Source organism: Ornithorhynchus anatinus, chromosome 20 (assembly GCF_004115215.2).
Source record: "Ornithorhynchus anatinus isolate Pmale09 chromosome 20, mOrnAna1.pri.v4, whole genome shotgun sequence".
NCBI lineage: Eukaryota > Metazoa > Chordata > Mammalia > Monotremata > Ornithorhynchidae > Ornithorhynchus > Ornithorhynchus anatinus.
In genome coordinates, this window is record NC_041747.1 from 28,812,372 (window position 1) to 28,835,121 (window position 22,750).

The 22,750-nt window shown below is 50.2% G+C and overlaps 1 protein-coding gene across 3 annotated transcripts in view; it reads left to right on the forward strand.

The window, feature by feature from the left end:
- Positions 1-2,133: 2,133 nt before the first annotated feature.
- Positions 2,134-22,750, forward strand: part of LOC100083398 (prolylcarboxypeptidase) — a 28,297-nt gene continuing 7,680 nt past the window's right edge. Inside the window, exons 1-6 of one of the 3 annotated variants that reach the window (XM_007666802.3) lie at positions 2,134-2,300; positions 12,842-12,982; positions 14,214-14,315; positions 15,904-16,085; positions 17,078-17,235; positions 19,236-19,408. In XM_007666802.3, the coding sequence (XP_007664992.1) occupies positions 2,139-2,300; positions 12,842-12,982; positions 14,214-14,315; positions 15,904-16,085; positions 17,078-17,235; positions 19,236-19,408 (918 nt within the window). In that variant the 5' untranslated portion in view covers positions 2,134-2,138. Of the gene's footprint in view, positions 2,301-12,510; positions 12,601-12,841; positions 12,983-14,213; positions 14,316-15,903; positions 16,086-17,077; positions 17,236-19,235; positions 19,409-22,750 lie in introns of those variants that run through there. The other 2 variants (XM_007666801.3, XM_029048411.2) reach the window with 2 other exon arrangements.

Below are 22,750 nucleotides of genomic sequence, written 5' to 3' on the forward strand. Positions count from 1 at the left end.
CGATGGTAGCGCCCCCCCCCCCAGCTGGGACCGGTCGCGATGCAAGGGATGGGGGAGGGGGACATATCGGCGACAGGGACGATAGTCGGGATTGGTGGGGGAGGGGAGAGGATTCGGAGGGCGACCCCGTGCTCTAGCATCCTAGGAACCCTCCCCCAGGACCTGGGTTCTAATCCAGCTCCTCCCCCCCCCCCCCATCGGTTGTGTGACCTTGGACGAGTCATTTCCCTAAAATTGATGCTGGCGCTTGCTACGCGCCAAGCACTGTGCTAAGCGCTGGGGAGGATGGAAGGTGATCAGGTGGTCCCAAGTGGGGCTCAGTCTCCATCCCCATTTTGCAGAGGAGGTCACTGAGGCCCAGAGAAGGCAAGGGACTGGCCCAGAGTCACACAGCTGACAAAAGTCGGAGCACAGATTAATAATAATAATAATAATAATAATAATGGCATTTTTTAAGCACTTACTATGTGCAAAGCACTGTATTAAGTGCTGGGGAGGATAGAAGGTGATCAGGTGGTCCCAAATGGGGCTCACAGTCTCCATCCCCATTTTCCCGATGAGGTCACTGAGGCCCAGAGAAGTCAAGCGACTGGCCCAAAATAATAAAAATAATAATAATAATGGCATTTTTAAGCACTTACTATGTGCAAAGCACTGTTCTAAGCGCTGGGGAGGATAGAAGGTGATGAGGCGGTCCCAAGTGGGGCTCACAATCTCCATCCCCCTTTTCCCGAGGAGGTCACTGAGGCCCAGAGAAGCGACTGGCCCAAAGTCACCGTGGCCGAATTGGAATTAGAACCCAGGGCCCCCTGCCTCCCCACCCCGGGCTCTTTCCACCAAGCCACGCTGCTGGGGGCTGAAGGCTGTGAAATGAGAAGCAGCGTGGCTCGGTGGAAGGAGGCCGGGCTTGGGAGTCAGAGGTCATGGGTTCAAATCCCCGCTCTGCCACTTGCCAGCTGTGTGACTGTGGGCAAGTCACTTCACTGGGCCTCAGTGGGCCTCTGGGCCTCAGTGACCTCATCTGTCAAATGGGGATGAAGACCGCGAGCCTCACGTGGGACAACCTGATTGCCCTGCATCTACCCCAGCGCTTAGAACAGTGCTCTGCACATAGTAAGTGCTTGACAAATACCAACATTTTTATTATTATTATTAAATGGGACGAGGACTGGCCCCAGAGCGACCAACTCGGAGGTCCCCGCCTCGCTCAGGACAGCGCCCGGCCCCTCACTTCCCTTCTCCGGGCCTCAGTTTCCTCATCTGTCAAATGGGGATGAAGCCTGTGAGCCTCACGTGGGGCCACCTAATGACCCCGGATCTCCCCCAGCGCTTAGAACAGTGCTCGGCACCTAGTAAGCGCTTCACCGATACCACCATGATTATTATTAGCGCTTGAAGAAATCATAATGACGATAAAAGAAAAGAAATAATAGAGAAGCAGCGTGGCTCAGTGGAAAGAGCCCGAGCTTGGGAGTCAGAGGTCTTGGGTTCGAATTCCCGCTCTGCCACTTGGCAGCTGGGTGACCGTGGGCAAGTCCACTTCTCTGGGCCTCAGTGACCTCATCTGTCAAATGGGGATGCAGACTGTGAGCCTCACGTGGGACCACCTGATGACCTTGTATCTCCCCCAGCGTTTAGAACAGCGCTCTGCACAGAGTAAGCGCTTGACAAATACCAACATTATTATTAACTTCTCTGTGCCTCAGTGACCTCATCTGTCAAATGGGGATGAAGATTGTGAACCTCACGTGGGACCACCTGATGACCCTGGATCTCCCCCAGCGCTTAGAGCAGCGCTCTGCACATAGTAAGCGTTTAACAAATACCAACATTACTATTAACTTCTCTGTGCCTCAGTGACCCCATCTGTCAAATGGGGATGAAGACTGTGAACCTCACGTGGGACCACCTGCTGCCCCTGGATCTCCCCCAGCGCTTAGAACGGTGCTCGGCACCTAGTAAGCGCTTCCCCGATGCCACCGTGATTATTATTAGCGCTTTAAGAAATCATAATGATAAAAGAAAAGAAATAATAAAAGGGAAAGAAAGGGAAGGAGCAGGGGCGGGGCTCCTCCGCCCACCCTGGGCGGGCCTTAGAGAGGGCGGCGGGGCGGGCCAACGGCAGAGCCGGCCGAGCCATGGCCAGGACTCTGGTCCCGGTCCTGGTCCTGGTCCCGGTCCTGGTCCCGGTCCTGGTCCCGGTCCCCGTTTCCTGCGGCCCCCGCCGACCCCCGGCCCAGCCCCGGCCCCTCCGGCCCTTCCCGGCCCTCCACTACGAGACCCGCTTCTTCCCCCAGAAGGTGGGTAAGGGCCCGGCCCATCCCCACCCACCCCCCACCCAACCGTCGGGCCCGGGGACGGGGACGGCCCAAGGGATGCTCTCGCTACATCCTTGCTACCAGAGAGACCCCCTTTCTCACCCCGGAGAGACCCCCCTCCATCCCTGGAAGAGGACCGGCTCCCACCCCCCCCCGGAAGGTCCCCCCGTCTCTGGAGGGGACCCCCTGCTTTGAATATTGGTCCTTCCTCATTTATTCATTCAATAGTATCTATTGAACGCTTACTAGGTGCAGAGCACTGGACTAAGCGCTTGGAAGGGACAATTCGGCAGCAGAGACAATCCCTGGACGCCCCCCACCCCGGAGAGACGCCCCCATCCCTGGAGGAGGACCGGCTCCCACCCCCACTGGAGGTCCCCCGCTCTCCGGAGGGGACCCCCTGCCTTGAATCCTGGCCCTGCCCCCGGAGAGACCCTCCTGCCCTCAAAGAGACCCCTTTGTCCCTAGAGAAAGCCCCTCATCTCTGGAAGAGGACCGGCTCCCACCCCCCCGGGGAGGTCCCCCTGCCTTGAGTCCTGGCCCTGCCCCCGAAAAGACCCCTCTGTCCCCAGAGAGACACCCCCTCACCCCTGCCAGTTGCTGGAAGAGGATGGGCTCCCACTCCCTGGGGAGGTCCCCCTGCCTCTGGAGGGACCCTCCCGTCCCCAGAGAGACCCCCACCTTTCCCTGGAAGGTCAGCTCCCACCCCTCAGCGGAGGTCCCCCCGTCTCCGGAGGGACCCCCTGCCTTGAATCCTGGACCCTGGCCCTGGAGGGGCCCCTGGCTGGACCTTGGCCCTGGAGAGGCCCCTGGACTTTGTCCCCAGAGAGGCCTCCAGGCCCAGGCCCTATCGAGCCCCTGTCCCCAGAGAGACCCCCCAGCCCCACCCCCGGGCCCTTGCCCCCAGAGAAGCCCCTCATTCCAGCCTCTAACTCTGCCCATCCCCTAGAAGCAGGCCCAAATCCAGCCCCTAACTCCTACTCTGCCCTCCAACCCCCGAAAAACATGCCTGGATGCCCCAAGATCCAGCCCATCACAGTCCTCGGCTTCCCTATAGAAACCTCAACTCCAGCCCACCCACTCCTTCCCCCTCCACAGAAGAAGGGCAGTACTTATGTCAGGGGAGGGCAGGTGGCGGATTAGCAAGTCACCCCATCCGCGGGACTTCCCCATCGAGGTTTTTCGGTTCTCGTATTGAGTGCTGCAGATCCTCAGTATCTAAATTTGCCCCAGTTTGGGACAGCGCCTGGGGGGTGTAGGTCCTGGTAGGGTGAAAGGGCACCAGCTGAAATTTGGAGGGGGGGGGGGTGGGAATGGAAAGGAAGAGGAAGAGAGGAAAAACTCCCCCTTGACATCTCCACTGGAGTAGAGATGGAGGGAGAGAATAGGGTGGGTGGGCTCGCACCCCCAGAATGACTCCTCTAGGAGATTAGGTGGCTAAACCGTCATCGTCGTAGGGAACATTTGTTGAGCCGGGGGCAAATAGCTAAGTAAGGGTTGCCTGCTCTCCAGAAGTTAATCATCAAATAGAGAAGGCAGATCAGCACTCACTGGCAAGTATTCATTAAAGAACCAGAGTAGAGATACAGAGGATAAAACGGCACGGTTGATAAAGCACGGACCTGGGAGTCAGAAGGACCTGGATTCTAATCTCGGCTCCGTCACATGTCTGCTGTGTGACCTTGGGCCTGTCACTTAACGTCTTGGTGCCTCAGTTACTTCGTCTTTAAAATGGGGTTAGAGTGTCAGCCCCATATGAGACAGGGACTGTGTCCTACTTGATTAACCTGTACCTACTCCAGCACTTAGAGCAGTGCTTGGCACGTAGTAAGTGCTTAACAAGTACCATAATTATTATTATTGTGTACTCTCAATGATAATAAACAGCGCAAGTAAAGAAATAATGGTATTTATTGAGTGCTTACCGTGTGCAGAGCTCGTAGTTTAGAGGTGCTGCTTAAAGGAGAGGGTATTCTGGGTTTGGGGGGAAAAGTGTAAGCGGTGGATCAGTGGAACAGCATCTGTTACACCCCTTCGTATTTGTTTTTTCTTCAACTGCACCCTCAATTTTTTTGTTTCGATTACTCCATTTCCCCCTGCCCGTAATCTATGTTAGTGTTTGTCTTCCCCTCTAGGTCGTAAACTCCTTGAGGGCAGGGATCAGATTTACTCATATTGTACTCTTCCAGTGTGTGGTTGAATGCTCTGCACAGAGTAAATGCTCAAAGCTGGGGTTGGGGAGGAAATGAGAGATCTGGTTCAGATCCCGCACAGTCTCTCTTAGCATTTCTGTTCAGTATTCAGATTTTCAAGACAAATGGAGAAGCAACGTGGCCTAATGGAAAGAGCTCGGCCGTTGGAGTCGGAAGGCCTGGGCTCCACCACGTGTCCGCTCTGTGACTTTGGCCAGTCACTTGACTTCTCTGTGCCTCAGTTTCCTCAACTGTAAAAACGGAGATTAAGACCGTGAGCCCCACATGGGACATGGACTGTGTCCAACCTGATTAGCATGTATCTACCCCAGCGCTTAATTCAGTGCCTGGCAAATAGCGCTTAACAAACACTATTCAAAAATCAAAAACCGTTGTCAAGGGCCTCCGTAAGTTCTCACGGCAGCATTGGCCATTTTCAGATGAAGGGAAAAGCCAAGTATTGTAAAGCCCTACTAAGTTGTCAGTGGTTTAGAGATTCCTTTCTTTTTTCCCCCTCAAGTGATGAGTTTTGGCATCAGGGCAGGCTTTGATATGTTTTTCTAATCAACACAGTGATTTGGCAAACATCACAGTGATTTAATAACCTAATTTCAACAAGAAACTCCAATCCAAACAATAGCTCTTGTTCAGCAGAGAGGAAAGTGAGGAAGTACTTGTTAGTGTCAGTCAGTGAATTTTTATTTTTATGCACTGTGTACCCCAGGTCACGGCGCAGACACCCTCTTTATAATAAACTGTCGGAAATCACCGCTTCCTCAGCACTGATGACTTCTTCCTTGCCGGGCGACGCGAGGCAGAGATAACAACCGCCTTCTTCCTGGCAAAGGGTGTTTCCTCCCTTGTGAGCCACCAGTGTTGATCCTTACTAGTAGTAATAATATTTACTGAGCACCCAGTGAGTGGAATATGCTGTACTAAGCACTTGGGAAGCTCACAACAAAGAAGTGGCGTGTTCCCTGCCTATTAGGAGCTTAAATTCTGATTCTCATGAATCTACCCCAGTGCTCAGTACAGTGCTTGGCCCAGAGCATGTACTTAAATATCACTCAATTATTATTACCACGGGGGAGACATAAAAATATTTACAAATAATGGAATGTACATTTGAATAAACATAAAAATGCCAGAGATGAGTATAAATAAGGTCCTAAGTGCTAGAGATAATAATAATGTTGGTATTTGTTAAGCGCTTACTATGTGCCGAGCACTGTTCTAAGCGCTGGGGTAGACTCAGGGGAATCAGGTTGTCCCACGTGGGGCTCACAGTCTTAATCCCCATTTTACAGATGAGGGAACTGAGGCACAGAGAAGTGAAGTGACTTGCCCACAGTCACACAGCTGACAAGTGGCAGAGCTGGGATTCGAACTCATGAGCCCTGACTCCAGAGCCCGTGCTCTTTCCATTAATCACAAGTTTAATTGGGAATTAAGCACAGGACTGTTAGGAGACCCCGTTCTAATCCCCGCTCTGCCACTTGCCGCCTACTTGACCTGGGATAAGTCACTTCACTTCTCCGTGCCTCAGTTTCCTCATCTGTAAACTGGGGATTAAGTTCCTTTCCTCCCTCCCCCACAGTCTGTGAGCCCCATGAGAGACAGGGACCTCTTCTGATCTGATTGAATCGTCTCCGCTCCAACTCTTAGCACAGCGCATTCACACTGTAAGCGTTTAACAAATGTTCCGCAGTGATTAAGTGATCGGGGAGAGCTTATGGTTTAGGGGGTTGTTTGTCGGGAGAACTAAGGGACTGGGGGAAAGGGAGAAGAAAATCAGGTGACATAACATCTTCGCTCTGGTTGCCCGAAAATACATCCCGAAGCTTTGCTCAGAGCTCAGCTCATTCATTTATTCAGTAGTATTTATCGAGCGCTTACTGTGTGCAAAGCACTGTACTAAGTGTATGCCACTTAATGTGTTGCCTGGTGTCATAAACACCACCTAATTAACAAAACATCAGGTTCAGACCCTCCCAAACCATTGGCTGCAGTCCACTGATGGGTTAGTTAACTCTTTTTTAGGGTTTGTATATGTTTGTGTTTGTTTGGGGGAACGATACTGGTTGTTCTCTTTCTCTCTTACCCCAGCTTTTCCACTTTCTTTCCACATTGTCGTCCTGCACTGTGTTGGTGTGAGCATCCGGGGGGTAGTAATAATTTGTGGAATTTATCGGCTAAGGCTACCACTGGGCCAGTGAAGCTAATCCCCAAATAGGGGAAACCCAGATTCTGGGAGGGGAAGATTCAGGTCTTTCCCCCGCTCACTGCCCCCCACACATACCGTTGTTTTAACCGTTCATCCTTAGCGCAGAAGCATTGAAGAGGGGGTTCTGTGAAAAATAGGAAATGTCGAAGGGGAGGAAAATGAGTGAAAACAGCCTGGACTGCCTTCTAACTATAGACTATAAAACCCTGCAATTGTCAAGGGAGCAGAGCTGGCTTTCCATAACCTGGACACATGGGTCACATCCTTCCTTGGAAAAGCCTGTTTTCGGTTGCTGGTCTGTAGAGAGGTGATCCACTGGGAAGAAAGGTGGGTAATGGGCAGGGGACGGGTCTACCAACTCTTCCAAGCGCTTAGTACAGTGATTTGCACACGGTAAGCACTCAGTAAATACCATGGATTGATGGATCGTGGACAGAGGCTTCGCAGTGCTGATTTTTCTTTTTAAGGGTGCTTAATGCAGTATCAACTTCTACTCTAGAAATGTCCATCCTCATTCCTGAATTTAAGGGTGAAACTACTGAACGGAAACAGGGATGGATACAAGCAAATCGGATCGAACGTAGTTCCCGTTCCACATGGGGCTCACAGTCTTAATCCTCATTTTACAGATGAAGTAACTGGGTACAATGAAGTGAAGTGATAAGTGGCGGAGCTGGGATAAGAACCCAGGTCCTTCCTACTCCCAGGCCTGCGCTCTACCAGCTCCTTGTGGGCAGAATCTCATCATCTGTTGTGCTTTCCCAAGCTCCTAGCACGGCGGATGCCCGGTAAATTTGATCGATTGAATTGATTGAATTGCAAAGCCTGTGAGGGAGGCACTTTCCAGGCCTCAGGTCCCTGCCGGTCAGATTTTGGTGAGAGGAACGGTCCTCGGGAAGAATCCAGATTACCCGAGTTGGTCACCAGACCCCTGATCCAAAGTGGCGTTCCGCCCATAGCCTCCCAAGTAGGCCTCACGGTGGCTCATCTGCAAAAAAACTCACTTTGGCCCGGAAAACCAGTCAGCCAGGCTTGAGTGAATTAGGCTAGTTCAGATGGAGCCGAGGCAAGCGGGATACACTTGTCATTTGAGGAAGGATGACTCAGGAACTCCCCCTTCTTCCCTAAGACCGCCCTGAGACGCTCTCCCTAAGCCAGGATGGCTGGTCTGGAATCAAGCCATAGCCTCTAGCCGCAGACGAAATTCCCCTTGACCTTCAGGAACCGTCAACACTCCCTCTACGAGATTGTCATTTTTAGGGCTGCTCTTCAGAGATAGCAATTTAACACGAAAGGGAAGGTCGTCGTGATTTTACAGCCCTTGTTCCGACCTTGTGCTTAGATCTTTGGTTCTACTGAGGATATCCTCTTCCCTTCCTGTATCTTTTCCCGGTGGCATTACCATCCAGACAGGATGAGCATCAGAACAATAAGGGACGCGGTGGAAGGGTTTTTTTAAAAAATGAGAAAGAAATCCCTCAAGGCCGTTTGTCCGTGGAATTAATTTTGTTGGTTTGGCGTTCCCTCAGAAGAAGGTTTGCTTCTTTGGAGATTTATTTTGTACCGTTTCAAGACAGTGGATATTCTTTTAGGGTAGGGAACATGTCTACTAACTCTGTTATACTATACTCTCCCAAGCACTTGGCATATTGCTCTGCACATAGAAACCGCTCCGTAAATACGATCGATTTAAAGCAAATTAATATCCCGGGGGGAATGCAAAAATATCAAAAATAAATCCTACGCAGAGGAAACTCTGTATCGTCTCTCTCTGGCATCAGAGATGAAGTTGGAAACTGTTCTGTCTGGGGGCCGGGACTCTATCGCTACCCTGTTGGGGACTTTGCATTGTGACAGGCCCAGGTTCTGCATCAATCGATCAGTTGTGATTATTGAATGCTTACTTTGTGCAGAGAACTGTACTAAGCACTTGGGAGGGCACCAAACAGCAGAGTTGGTTGATATGTTCCCTGCCCACAACGAGCTGACGGTCTAGAGGGGGTTGGACACAGTCCATGTCCCTCATGAGGCTCTCATCCATTTCCCTCCTCTGCCCCAGCCTGTAAAACCTGTTAGGATTAACTTGCTCAATGCTAGGAAACTGACGACATTCCAGGACCTCATTGGCTTTTTGTTTGTTTGTTTTAAATGGGGTTTAAGTGCTTATTATGTGCCAGGTATTGTACAAAACTCTGGGGTAGATTTAAACTGATGAGGTCGGACACAATCCCTATCCCCCACGGGGCTCACAACTTGCCCCAGGTCACGAAGCAAAGAGTATTGGTGTTCTTGTCTTGTCCTCTGATGTCGAGTATAACTTGCAGGGAAGCCACGTGGCCTAGTGGAAAAGGCACAGGTCTGGGAGTCAGAGGACGCGGGTTCTAATTCTGACTCCACCCCGTACCTGCTGCGTGACTTGGGGCAGGTCTGTCTTAGTTCTCTCATCTGCACAATGGGGATTCAGAATCCGCTCTCCTCTCCTACTTAGATTGTGAGCCCCTTGAGGGACCGGGTAGGACCTGATTATCTTGTATCTACCCCAGTGCTTAGGACAGTGTTTGGAACATAACGAGTGCTTAACAAATACCATTATTTCACTTTTGCAGTGGCCCTAGAAGCCAGTTTTAATGGCTGAGGAAGGTCCTGGTCTCAGGTGTGTAGAAGGTGTGGCTTTGTCACCGTATGAGAAGTAGAAACGGGCAAGTCATGCAACTTCTCGGTGCCTCAGTTTCTTCCTTTGTAAAATGGGGGTTCACTAGCTGTTCTCCCTCAAACTCAGACCCTGAGTCCCATGGGGACCAGGGACCGTGTCTGACCTGATTATCTTACATCTACCCTAGGGCCTAGTACGGCGCTTGGCACGTAGTAAGTGTTTAAATATCACAGTTATTCTTCCGATCAATCAATGGTATTGAATGTGGCAGATGAAATTCATTCATCCGCGTTGTCATCTGCATTTACTGAGCACTTACCGTGTGGAGATTGCTCAGCTAGTTACTTGGGCAAGGAGAGTAGAAGAGAAAGACATGATCACTGCTTTTGAGGAGATTCCAATCTTATGGACCATATGCACAGCGTCTTCATTCTTTATTGATAATACCCCCATTTTGCGTTCACTTAGATGTGACCCAGAAGGTCAGGAACCGAGGGGAAAAGGTGACTGGGTGTTTGTGCCTGAGGGCTTGTGGAATGTTAATATTGGGGTTATGGAGGAGGGAGAAGGGGTGAAGGGGCACTACTCTGTGAGAAATTGTGTTTTCCAATGTTTTGCAGGTCTTTATTTCTGTGGAAGAATCGTGTGGAATGCGTTTGTGGGTGATACGATCTGAACTTGTCTTGGTTCTGTTCGGTCAGATAAATTGGCTTTCGGCAGCCTGGCTTAGTGGAAAAATGCGGGCCTGGGAGTCACAAGACCTGGGTTTTAATCCCCACTCTGCCACTTGCAGGCTGTGTGACCATGGACAAAATCACTTAACTTATCTGTGCCTCAGTTTCCTCATCTGTAAAGTGAGGATTCGGTTCCTCTTCACCTTCCCCCTTAGACTTAGCTCCATTGCCTTATTACTGTGTATCAATCCCAGCTTCTTAGTACAATGTTTGGCACATAGTAGGAATTTATCATATTATATTACTGTTGTTAATGATAATGATAATAATGATGAGGACGTTAACTTGGCTGTGTTCAAATGACAGTTTCTTGGATTTTTTTTAGGGGGTTATTTTTTTTTAAACGGTGGCTTAGTGGTTAGAGCATGAGCCTGGGACTCAGAAGGACCTGAGTTCTAATCCGGGTCTGCCGCTTGTCAGCGGTGTGACTATGGGCAAGTCACTTAACTTCTCTGTGCCTCAGTTATCTCATCTGTAAAATGAGGATTAACTGTGAGCCTCACGTGGGACCACCTGATTACCCTGTATCTACCCCAGCGCTTAGAACAGTGCTCTGCACATAGTAAGCGCTTAACAAATACCACCATTATTATAACCTGATGACCTTGTATCTACCCCAGTGCTTAGAACAGTGTTTGGCACATAGTAAGCACTTAACAAATGCCATCATTATTATTACTTAGCTTCTCTAATGCCTCAGTTACCTCGTCTGTAAAATGGAGATTAAGATCGTGAGCCCTCACACGGGACATGGACTGTGTCCGACCTGATTCCCTTGTATCTACCCCATCGCTTAGTTCAGTGCCTGGCACGTGGTAAGGGCTTAACAAATACCTTTATTTTATTTTATTTTTTAAAGCTTTCGTAGTTCTTTAAATGGCTGTACGGAGGCCTGAGAGGTCCAAGAGTGCCCTTTTGTGGCATGCCTTTTCATTTCCTCATACACTGTTGGTGTTGAGGGTGGTGATGCGTGTGTGCACTTTAATCATAATAATAATTGTATTTACTAAGCACGTTCTCTGTGACAAGCTCTGTACCAAGCCCTGGGTTGGATACAAACAAATCAGATTGGACTCATTCCCTGTTCCAAGTGGGGCTCACAGTCCCAGTCCCCACTTTACAGATGAGGGAACTGAGGCCCAGAGAAGTGAAGTGACTTGCCAAGGTCACACCGCTGACAAGTGCCGGAGCCGGGATTAGAACCCATAACCTTCTGACTCCCAGACCTGTGTTCTAGCCGCTGTGCCAGGCTGCTTCTTAGAGCAAAAACAGTATCAGGAGCTGCCAACAACAAGCACAACAGCACAACACAGGACAGCCTTTGTGCATGCACGCTATGGTGGGGATCGAGGGTCCGGTATTGGCCTTTTCAGCAACCCCGAAAGCCGTTCCCCTTGGGTTAGGTTTTAGGTTCGCTCTTACTGCTCAAAAGACTTTGTAAAATTTCTTTTAATCCCAATCAGCAACTTCTTCTAATCCTTTGCCTGTAAACTTCCTGTCCAGAAGGTTCAAGTAACTCCCAAATGACTCCTCCAATGCCCAAATAGGTCCAAAACGTCCCCTTTTCTTCTGGCCAGACTGGGAGGGTCGGGTGCTCCATCTGCTGAAACACTTTTAAGCTCTGCCTGCCAACTCTTATTGTTTTCTGCTGGCCGGAAGTGTTGATTTTTGGCTACTTGTGAGACTCCTTCTCCCCACTCCCCCCTCCTCAAGTGCCCTCCACCCAGCTCCTTCTTCCTTCTCTGAAATACAGTGACCTTATGGCATTTTTGTATATACGGGGAATTATCTCTTAACTTGGGGTGATGAAGAGCCTTGGAAATGGGAAAATTGCAGTATAATGACCATTGTTTCAGCGGGAATTAATAGGTCTGGGAGTAGATGATGGTGGTATCTGTTAAGTCTTTACTCAATCAATTGTATTTATTGAGTGCTTACTGTGTGCAGAGCACTGTATTAAGCACTTGGGTGAGTACAGTATAACAATATAACGGACACATTCCCCGCCTATAATGAGCTTAGAGTTTAGAGGGGAGGTAGATATCAAAATAAATAAATCAATATAAATAGGTACTTAAGTGTTGGGGGACTGAGGGAGGGTGAATAAAGGGAGCAAATCAAGGCGACGCAGAAGGGAGTGGGAAAAGAGGAAATGAGGGCTTAGTCAGGGAAGACCTCTTGGAGGAGATGTGCCCTGATTAGAACTCATGACCTTCTAGCTCCCAGGCCCGTGCTTTATTCATTTAGGTCCTGCTGCTTCTCAGAATGTTCAGCAGCCATTTCTTCGATCAGCAGCTTCGAAACTGAAAGCTTTCGGTCAGCCAGAATTCGGGGGGGGGGGGGGGGGGGGGGGGGGGGCTGGGAAGTTGTTTGGTTTCAAAGAAAGCCCCAGGCCAACGGCGAGCGGTGGGATGAGAGGCATCCGAGGAGCAGGAATAGGCCTTCCCAACAGCAGATGGCAGGCTCCCCTCTGCTCTAGGTCTGCTCCTCGGCTCTCGTCTTTGCTGGAATCTGTTCGCTTCCTTCAGAGGAGGCATCCAAATTCATTAAAAGATGATTCTTGAGGCGTTACCCGGGATTTGCGTTCCAAATCCCCATCTTCCAGAATCTCATTTTAGAAATGGTTTGCGGGTTGAAGTGCTCATGGGGTGGGGAAGTGATTTTGACTCTTTCCCTTAACCCTCTAGTCTGAATGTTTGACCCTTTCTCTGTCCTCCCAGGTCGATCACTTTGGATTTGATTTGGATTTAACATTTAAACAGCGGTACCTGGTATCCGATCAACACTGGAGGGAAGATGGGGGTTCGATACTTTTCTACACCGGCAACGAAGGGGATATTACCTGGTTCTGTAATAATACGGTAAGTCCGTAGAAGGCATTGTACACTCACGTTGTTAAAGAGTTGCTTTTCTTGTGGGAGGCGACCTCAGAATGAAAGAGCAGGCTGTGGCTACTCAGGTAACCCTGGTGTTGAATTATAAATCTCCGAGGAGGTCAAACACTTAATGATGTGCAGTTTCAGCCTTTTTCCTACAGTATTCCTCGATCCATAAATGCAGGTTTTTAATAATACGGAAATGTAGCAGGGTGGACCCCGATGCCTCTTTTTTTTCCCCAAGCCTGGGTAAAGCATAATATATCATTGGTACTATAATAATATAGCGATAATGTAATAGTATAAATACTATATTATTATATTTTATATAAACTACAGTAGGTGGGTCCACTCAATCCAAGTGAAGTAGAGGATTGAGCAATTATCGTATGGTTTTGCTTCATTCAGACAAACCAAACCAATGTTTCAGTTCACAAAGGAGATTTTTTTTGGCCTCAATGACCCGACTGATACGTCTTCAGGGTAGTGCCTGGTGGTCCTGCCGAAAAATAGGCATTTAATTCGCATTTACCCCCGTTCAAGTGAAGAACCGTAGCCATCTACTCTGGCAATCAATTCCATCAATCATAATTGGAATTGGAATGTCAGTAGGCACATTCCCTGCCCACAAGGAGCTTAGTCTAGAGAGGGAGTCAGACTTTAATATAAAGTACAGAGATGCCCATAAGTGCTGTGGGGTTGAGGGAGGGGTGAATAAAGGGGGCAAATTCAAGTGCAAGGGTAATAAGGAGGGGAGTGGAAGAAGAGGAAATGAGGGCTTAGTCAGGGAAGGCCTCTTGGAAGAGATGTGTCTTTAATAAGGCTTTGAAGGTAGGGAGAGTGATCGCCTGTCGGATATGAAGAGGGAGGGCGTTCCAGGTCAGAGGCAGGACTTGGGCGAGAGGTCGACGGCGAGATGGACGAGATGAGGGTACAGTAAATAGGTTGGCGTTAGAGGCGTGAAGGGTGTGGGCTGGGTTGTGGCAGGAAATGAGGATGGTAAGGTAGGAGGGAGCAAGACTGAGTGGTTTAAAGCCAATGGTAAGGAGTTTCTGTTTGATGCGGAAGTGGGTGGGAAATCACTGGAGGTTCTTTCTTGAGGAGGGGAGGAAACATGCACTGAGCAATTTTGTAGAAAAATGATCCGGGCAGCAGCATGAAGGGTGGACTGGAGAAGTGGAGAGACAGGACATTTTGTTTTTGTAAAATACTTTAGGGTTTCATGTGGGAAGTGGCGGAGGAGTTGCAGGCCATGCTGGTGTTTGCCGAACATCGATATTATGGGGAGTCCCTGCCCTTTGGGGATCAGTCATTCAGCGTGAGTATCCTTTCGTAACGATTCTGTGCTGTTATGCATCCTGGCAATCTCAGCTCCATCCAGTAGGAGACAGCAGCTTCAACTGGTTCAGCTGCTTTGAGCTTTTTGCTGCGGTGAAAGTGGTTTTTCTCACATGCAACTCAAGGTCAGCCCAGTTTTGTCTCCTTTAGTCTTACACATTCTTGAATAAGAGAGGGGTGGGAGTGTGTGTGTATGTATATTGGGGTGGGGCGGGGATTGTTCACTCCTTCAGTCGTATTTATTGATGCTTGCTATGTTCAGAGCACTGTACTAAGCGCCTGGGAGAGTACACCACAAGAACAGACACAGTTCCTGCCCACAACAAGCTTAGAGTGGGGGAGACAGACATTAATATAAATACATGGCAGATACGTACGTAAGTGCTGTGGGGCTGGGAAAGGGGGAAGACCGAAGTGAGCAAGTCAGGGTGACGCAGAAGGGTTGTGTCTTTTTAGTAAAGACTTTCTCAAAACTGAAAGAGTTACATAGTTGAAACTCTTGACTACAGACTCTAATTATCCAGGAAGTTCAGTGGGAAATCTCATTAGCTACCCCAGATGCCCTAGCCTCGAGGCAGGCTGAAATCCCTTCATTTTCCTAAATCCCACCAGGAACCAGGGCTGTTAGAAGGAGAGGGACTGTGCCTGATCTGATTGTCTTGTCTAGTCTACGCTTAGTACAGTGCTTGGCCCTAGTAAGCGCTTAACAGATATCACAGGTATTATGATGGTGGCTAGTAATATCAGTAATGCTTCTATGATTAATGATGACAGCAACATTAATTAGTAATATTAATTATGTTCAATACATCCACTAGCATTTCTTTTATGATTTTTGTTAAGCGCTTACTATGTTCCAGGCACCGGGCTAAGCGCTGGAGTAGATACAAGCTAATCAGGTTGGACAAAGTCCAGGTCCCACATGGGGCGCACAGTCTTAATCCCCGTTTTATCCCCGTTAATGTACCGCTTTGTACATCCCGAGCGCTTAGTACAGTGGTCTGCACATAGTAAGCGCTCAATAAATGCTATTGAATGAAATACTATTGAATGAATAGATGAGGTAACAAGGCACAGAGAAGTGAAGTGAGTTGCCCGGTATCCCAGAGCAGACGTGTGGTGGAGCTGGGCTTAGATCCCTGGTCCTTTTGACTCCCAGGCCGGTGCTCTATCCACTAGGCCATGCTGCCTGTGAATAAATTAATCAGTGCTAATGATGATAATAGTGATAATAACAACAGGAACAATACCCATGTAGGCAGGCTGGCTATCGACCCAAGGCCTAATGGATAATTGAATTCTTCCGGCATCCAGTCGGTCCCAAAAACCACTGATCTGGAACCCAGTTAGACTCGCTATTCATTATGCTTGTCTTTAAACTTGGAACCCTTTATCAGAAGTGCTTAGCCCAAGCTGTCCGTCCTGCAGGGATTAGCCAGCCGAGTGTGTTTACTTAGCAATCCCCTGGGGGAGAAATGGTCCCCCCCCCCAAAAAAAAGAAACTGACCCCCGCCTCTCCTCCCGGCCTGCCGTCCGCGGCCCTGGGTCTCGCGGGAATCTCTCCTCAGGACTCCAAGCACTTGAACTACCTGACCTCCGAGCAGGCACTGGCGGACTTCGCCGTTTTAATCGAGCACTTGAAAGCAACGATCCCGGGCGCCCAGAACAGCCCCGTGATCTCCATCGGGGGGTCGTACGGAGGAATGCTCGCCGCCTGGATCCGCATGAAATATCCACACCTGGTGGTCGGGTGAGTGCCCAGTGAGGTGGCGTTTGTGGAGTTGTCCATTTCTCCTCTCCCTTGGGTCAGCGTCCCCAGGATCTCCTACCGCTCTTGTCTTTAAAATTTAAGCCAGAGCCGTAACTCGGCCTCTTCATCGTCCTGCTTTGGAATTCCCGGGGTCAGCTTTGACCGATCTTCCCGGCCCAAGCCCCTTTATTTATTTCTGGGAGGCTAGGGCTGATGAGGCTGCTGAAATGTGGAGGGAAGCAGGTTCTTCCCATCTCCTGTCCCTTTCCGGTAGTTGGCACCAGTCCCTCCTGACCCAGACTTCTTAGGTTACGCTCCTTATTCTCCTAAGGGAGTTAGGTTTTGACTGGATGATGGTCAGGGTGGTCCGTCTTCCAGGGTACAACTGGGCTGCCCCTGCCTGAGTGCCAGCTTGATCCTTTTTTGGCATTTTCAATGCCCAGCCTTCCTCCTCTGGGCCTCCTGTTGCTGATTTCCACAGCTTGGAACCAGAATTCCTGCAGGCCCGGGAAGGAGACATGGTGGCCCTGGACCAAATTGCGGGGGCCGGGGGTCCCCCTGGAAAAACCCCTTGGGGACCACGAGAAGTTGGCACACAGGTGACATCGTCACTTAATGCCGAATGCCCGGCGTACTTAGCGCCTACGATGTTCCGCGTGACTCCTTGTCAGAATCCACAAGGGCCGTCCGTGGCTCTAAGTGTTGGTTGGTAGCCAAACGCTCACCCACATTCTCGCTGGGATCACGCTGACCGTGACGGTGAGGCAGAGGGCAGGAGTCAGGCTCAGCGTCTCTGCAGATGGAGATTTCTTCGGGCCCGCTTGCCCGCCATGACAGCGGAAGAGCAGGGGTTAGGCCGTCTGGCCGATCAGGGGAGATCAGTCCCCTGTCTCGTCGGGGTTTGCCAAATCGGTGGAAGGGGCTCGAGTCTTCCCCCCCTTCTCGGTTTGAGAGGTTAACGTTTTCTCCGGGGCCTGTCTTTCGTCCCCCAGGGCCCTGGCTGCCTCCGCTCCCATCTGGCAGTTTGGGGACCTCGTCCCCTGCGGCAGGTTTTTCGAGATCGTGACCAACGATTTCAAGAAGAGCGGGGCAGGTTGTTCCGAGACCATCCGCGCTTCTTGGGATGCCGTCGGTCGGATTTCATCCACAGGTAGGCTCAGCTGGGCAACGGGGGGAGTGGACCTTCAGCTTCAGCTCGATTTGAATCAGAGAGTTGGTCCCTAATTCTCCGAAATCTGTAGAAAGGGGATTAAGATTGAGAGCACTGTGTGGTCCAGGGACCCTGTCCAACCTGATTATCTTCTATCTACCCCAGTGCTCAGTCCAGTGCCTGGCATATAATAAGCAATTAACAGATACCATAAAAAATTCTATATAAATATATGTATTTAAACATCTTTATCTATTATAAATGATTTATATTACTGTCTCCTCCCTCTAAACTGTAAGCTCACTGTGGGCAGGGACCCTATCTACCAACAGTTTGTATCGTACTCTCCCAAGCGTTTGTTGGGTGCTCTGCACACAGTTAGCGCTCAGTAAATACGATGGATTGAATTCCCTCAGCATCTAGGGATCCACAAATTCCCCGATTCTTCAACCCCCTCAGTCACTGATGCAGGAAGGGCTGGGTTTATTTGGGAGAGATGAAAGATTTTTGCTCTAAATAAAGGCCGGGCTGGCCCAAGTCAAACACCAGTCATGAAGGGCTTGTTTCTGACCAGGCCCAACCTCCCAGACAGGGGTCCTGGGTTCTAGTCCTGACTCTGCCATAGATTTTCTCTCTCGCTCTCTCTCTTTCTCTCGATAAGCGCTTACTATATGTCAAGCACTGTTCTAAGCACTGGGTTAGGCAAGTTAACATGGGGCACAAAGTCTAAATAAGAGAGACTTGGACTCTTTCTTAGAAACCAGTTCCATCTAGTGTGGATATTCCTGGTCACCATTAGCATTGCGGCCTAGTGGAAAGAGCACGGACGGGGAGTCCGGAGACCTGGGTTCTAGTCCCACATCTGTCACTGACCTACTGGGCGGTCTTCGGCAAGTCATTTGACCTCAGACCTCGGTTTCCTCATCTCTAAAAAGGGGATAGTAGTACCTGCCTCTCCGTATCTCCTGGGAAAGTTGTGAGGATAAAAACAAGACGATCGATGCGCGTGTACTTTGGATTAATAAAAGTGCTCTGCAGATTCAGGATATTGCTGCTATTATTGTCTTCATAATTATTATCCAGAAGACTGGGCCATACTTGCACGCTGCAGTATGTATGCAAAGTTCCAGAACAGGGAACCATAGAGGCCTGAGGCTTTAGGGTTTGATAGACTCTTGGTGGGGGCAAATGGAGCCACTGGAAACCCCAGGCTTTGCCGGGCTTTCTGGGAACCAGGGTGAGCGAAAGTGAGCCAATGTCCTGGTAGAGCTCGAAGGACACTTTCATTTTTCTGTCGTTGCTTTTTAGGTCTGTCTGAAACTTGGCTTGGTACATTTCCCTACCAAGGGAAGAGTGGACCTTCATTTGTGCGGTGCTACTTTTTACTTTTCCAAAATACTTTTACAAGAGTCTTCTCAAGTTCTCCTTAAAGTCTCCACGTTAGGTAGGGGACAGATGATATCCTGACCCCCATTTCACAGATGAGGAAACTAAGTCCCCTAGGGTGTCAGTGGCTTGCCCAAGGCCTCGTGGTGGGCGAAGAGAAGCTCTGGGACCCGGGTCCTCTGGTCCCTGCTGTGGATTGCAGCCCTATGGGCCCTCTGTGCCCAGGCGGACGGGGGTGGGTGGCGGCAAGGTGATTCTGTTGCTCTTCCCCACCACTCTCTGTTCTTCCCCCTTCCTCTCCCCTCAGCACTGTGCTCATTTGTATATTTTATTTATTACCCTATTTATTTTGTTAATGAGGTGTATATCTCCTTGATTCTAGTTATCTTGATGATGTTGTCTTGTTTTTTTTGTCCTCTTTTGCTTTGCCGTCTCCCCCGTTTAGACTGTGAGCCCGTCATCGGGCAGGGATCGTCTCTATCTGTTGCCGAATTGTACATTCCAAGCGCTTAGTACAGCGCTCTGCACATAGTAAGCTCTCAATAAATGCTATTTAATGAATGAATGAATGAATGAATGCTCTCCCTGGGCCGTGACCGCGTTCTTTCTTCCAGAGGAAGGTTTGCAGTGGCTGTCCCACACATTCCACCTTTGCAGCCCGTTGAGGAGCCAGCAGGACGCCGTGGCGCTGAAAACTTGGATGTCCAGCACGTGGGTGGACCTGGCCATGGTGGACTATCCCTATGAAACGGACTTCCTCCAGCCTCTACCCGCCTGGCCTGTCCAGGTAAAGAAAGAGCTTCTTTTGGGGGCCTGACGCCTAGAGCTGCCGGTGGACTGTCCGTGGGCCGTCGTGGGCTGGGCCGGCTTCGATCCCCGCACCACCTGACTCGTCGTAGCGGTAGTCAGTCAGCCATTCGTATTTATTGAGCGCTTACTGAGCGCTTGGGAGAGCACAATATAACCGACACATTCCTTGCCCACAGCGAGCTTACAGTCCAGTAGTAATATATGCAAAGCACTGTACCGAGTGCTGGAAGAGAAAAACCAGGTGGCAGTTGGGCCCGGTTCCTGTCCCTCAGATGTCTCAATCTGAAAAGAAAAGCAGGGAGGGGGGACTGGCAACAGATACGTGAGGAGACGAAATGGAGGTCAGTAGGTAACTGTGCTTTATGCCAGGCCTGTGGCGTTCCGCGTCGTCGTGCTGCAGAATCGTCCCCAAACACTTGCCCCAACCATGGCTGTCGCGCCCTCCCTCCTCCCGGGTCCCCACTCTCGCGAGGCGCCGCTTCCGACCGGGGCAGAGGGAGGGAGCCGAGCGTTTTCCGGTCTTCGCCCTCCTGCCTCCCCCTCCGACGGCACACCCTCAGGCAGCTCCCTCTCTCGCCATCTGGAACCAGCCCTGTTCCAAGACGTCAAGGACCCTCTTCTCCTCCCTCCCCTCCATCTGGAGTGTTTTCGGGGCTTCCAAAGACCTACCACCACCATCCACCCCTCCCGTATTCCCAAAGATTGCCAAACAAAGCAGACACAATAGGGAGGAAGTTTACACATTTAAAGCCCCTTTTAGCATCATTCCAGCAGGCATTTTTGGGATCGAGCTCTTTTCAACTCCTTCAGATCACAATCCCCTATTATGACCCCCGGCTTTTTTGAGGAGGCAGGGGGAGTGCCTAGCACCATGCCAGCGTTTCACAAACAAATAATACTTGGAATTTCCGGAGAAGTCAGTGAATATTCTTTGCTCTCTCGTTTGAAGGAGGGGGCGAGTGTGGCATCACGGGAGGCAGAATTGGGATTAGGTTTGGGAGTTCTCAACCGGCTTCCGTTTTGGCGGATTTAGGGCAGCTTTTGGCTGGTCTGTGTTGATTTTCTCCATGCCCCATCTTGGATTTAGCAAACACCACCTGGGTTTTCAGTCTCCTTGAAGGACTTAGTTATTTTCTCCCCCTCTCTCAGTTTAGGGATATATAAAGAGCTGAAGGTTATATTTTATCGGTGATTCCACCTCGAGAGCTTTTTCCCTGTTTTTTTAATTATATTTTTTCAGTACTTACTCTGTGCTAGGCACTGTACTAAGCACAGGGTAGATACAAGCTTATCAAGTTGGACACAGTCCCTGTCCCACATGGGGTTCGCCGTCTTAATCTCCATTTTACAGAAGTGAAATTGAGTTGCCCAAGGTCATACAGCAGACAAGTGGCAGAGCAGGGATTAGAACCCAGGTGTTTCTGACTCCCAGGCCCGGGCTCTCTCCACTAGGCTGCACCACTTTCCTTGAGCCAACGGGAGATTGCGGGGGAAGAATGCCCCCTGATCCCAGGTGGCACGGAGTCAGTGTGGACGGTGGCTGAGTGGAGGCATCGAGGGGAAAACCCCCGATTCTGGAGCCGGCGAGGTCCGCTTTGTGCCTGTCTGAATCTGCTTCAACCAACTTCACTCCTGAGTTGACTCCATCTTGACTTGAGTGCTTTCCCCCTTTTCATTCTCAGCTGTCCCAGTCTCTTTCTGGGGGGTTAGGCTTGAGGATTTCCGGCGGGAAGGAGGAGAACATATTTCATTATTCCAGGGGCTTTGAAGGCCTCTGATTTGGAAGCCTTTGTTATCATTTGGGAGCCCGTGAAAATTTGCTTTGGGATTTCCCAAATCCTTCGTGGGCAGACTCAGTTCCCAACCCTTCCGTTTGTCTCCTTTCTGACAGTCCATATTATTCTTCCCATTCTTGGCCTCTTTTCTGTTCCGCTAACTAATCCCTGGATCTCTCCCCAGTTCTGCATCCCGCTCTTTCACTGGCAGCCCTTTTTATCTGGAGCTCCTCCTCCCTCCGACTCACTTCCTTCCTTCTAAAAGGGTCGGCCAACTGCCCTCCCCGGGGGCTGCCACAGGCCCATTGTGCTGCAGCGTACCCTGGAAGCAGTCACGATACCACCCCGGTGAAAAGTCCCGGGGCAGGTGAGAGGCTCGAGGCTGGGCTCCAAAACACCTTTGGATCATCGCTCTCCCACACCAGGCTAAACGCCCTCTTCCGTGCCCATCCAAGCACCCTCCGTTTTTAACGGCGTCCTTTCACGTGGTCCGGAGTGCGGGGCCCGACTTTCGTTTTGTTTACCCTGAACAAAGCCCGCAACATTCATGCAGAAATAATCGTGGATTAGACTGATGGGACCCAAATCAGAGGAGGAAAAGGCAAGAGAAATCCCTCTCGCCCCCCATCACCCGGTCGCTTTGTCAGCCTAAACTCCCTGTCCTTGGTTTTCTGGTCCCTTTAAGTCCCCCGACGCCGGTCACCCTACAGTTTGTTTTTTAGGCATCTTTTCCTTCGCCGGGAGCACACAGAACCTTCTCGCTCAATCTTCCGAGTCCACTGCCAGATAGAGCGGGGATAATAAGAGCCGGAATGGAAAATCCCTTCCGTTTGTGTCGGTGTCTCTTTTTAATGTATGCGACCACTCTGGGTGGCTTAAGCGGTTTAGGTGAATTGTTTGAAAAGGCAGCTTTTAATGACAAAACTAATGTGATTATCTGAGGGAGAGTGAGGGGTATTGAGGGATGGGAGGGAGGCAGGGAAAGGGACAAAATCTGTCGGAATGGTTGAATGTATCTGCTTAATCCTTTTTTGAATGTGGATGGACGATACCCTCTGGGAAGAAGAGATTGATCTTTTTTCTTTTGGTAATCTCTCTTCTTTCTTTCCTCTCCTTTCTTTTCCCCCCATCATCCCCCACTTAATGGAAATGTGGGCTGCCCAGAGGATGGACAGGTGACACTTTTTATGGCACACTCTGCCTAGCGTATCCGGGAATATCTGAACTGTTTGGTCCCGGGCTGACTTGAGTGGGCTCTAAAGATCTATCCCTTCTTCCTTTTTCCATCTGTCCTTCCTCCATGAAGCTGTGGAGGAGCGGCGAGGATTAGTGGATAGAGCCCGGGCCTGGGAGTCAGAAGGTCATGGGTTCTAATCCCTGCTCTGCCACATGTCTGCTGTGTTACCTTGGACAAGTCACTTGACCGCTCCAGGCCTCGGTTACCTCTTCTGTAAAATGGGGATTAAGAGTTTGAACTCTATGTGAGACGGGGCCTGTGTCCAACTTGCCTACCTTGTATCTACCCCAGGGCTTAGAACGGTGCT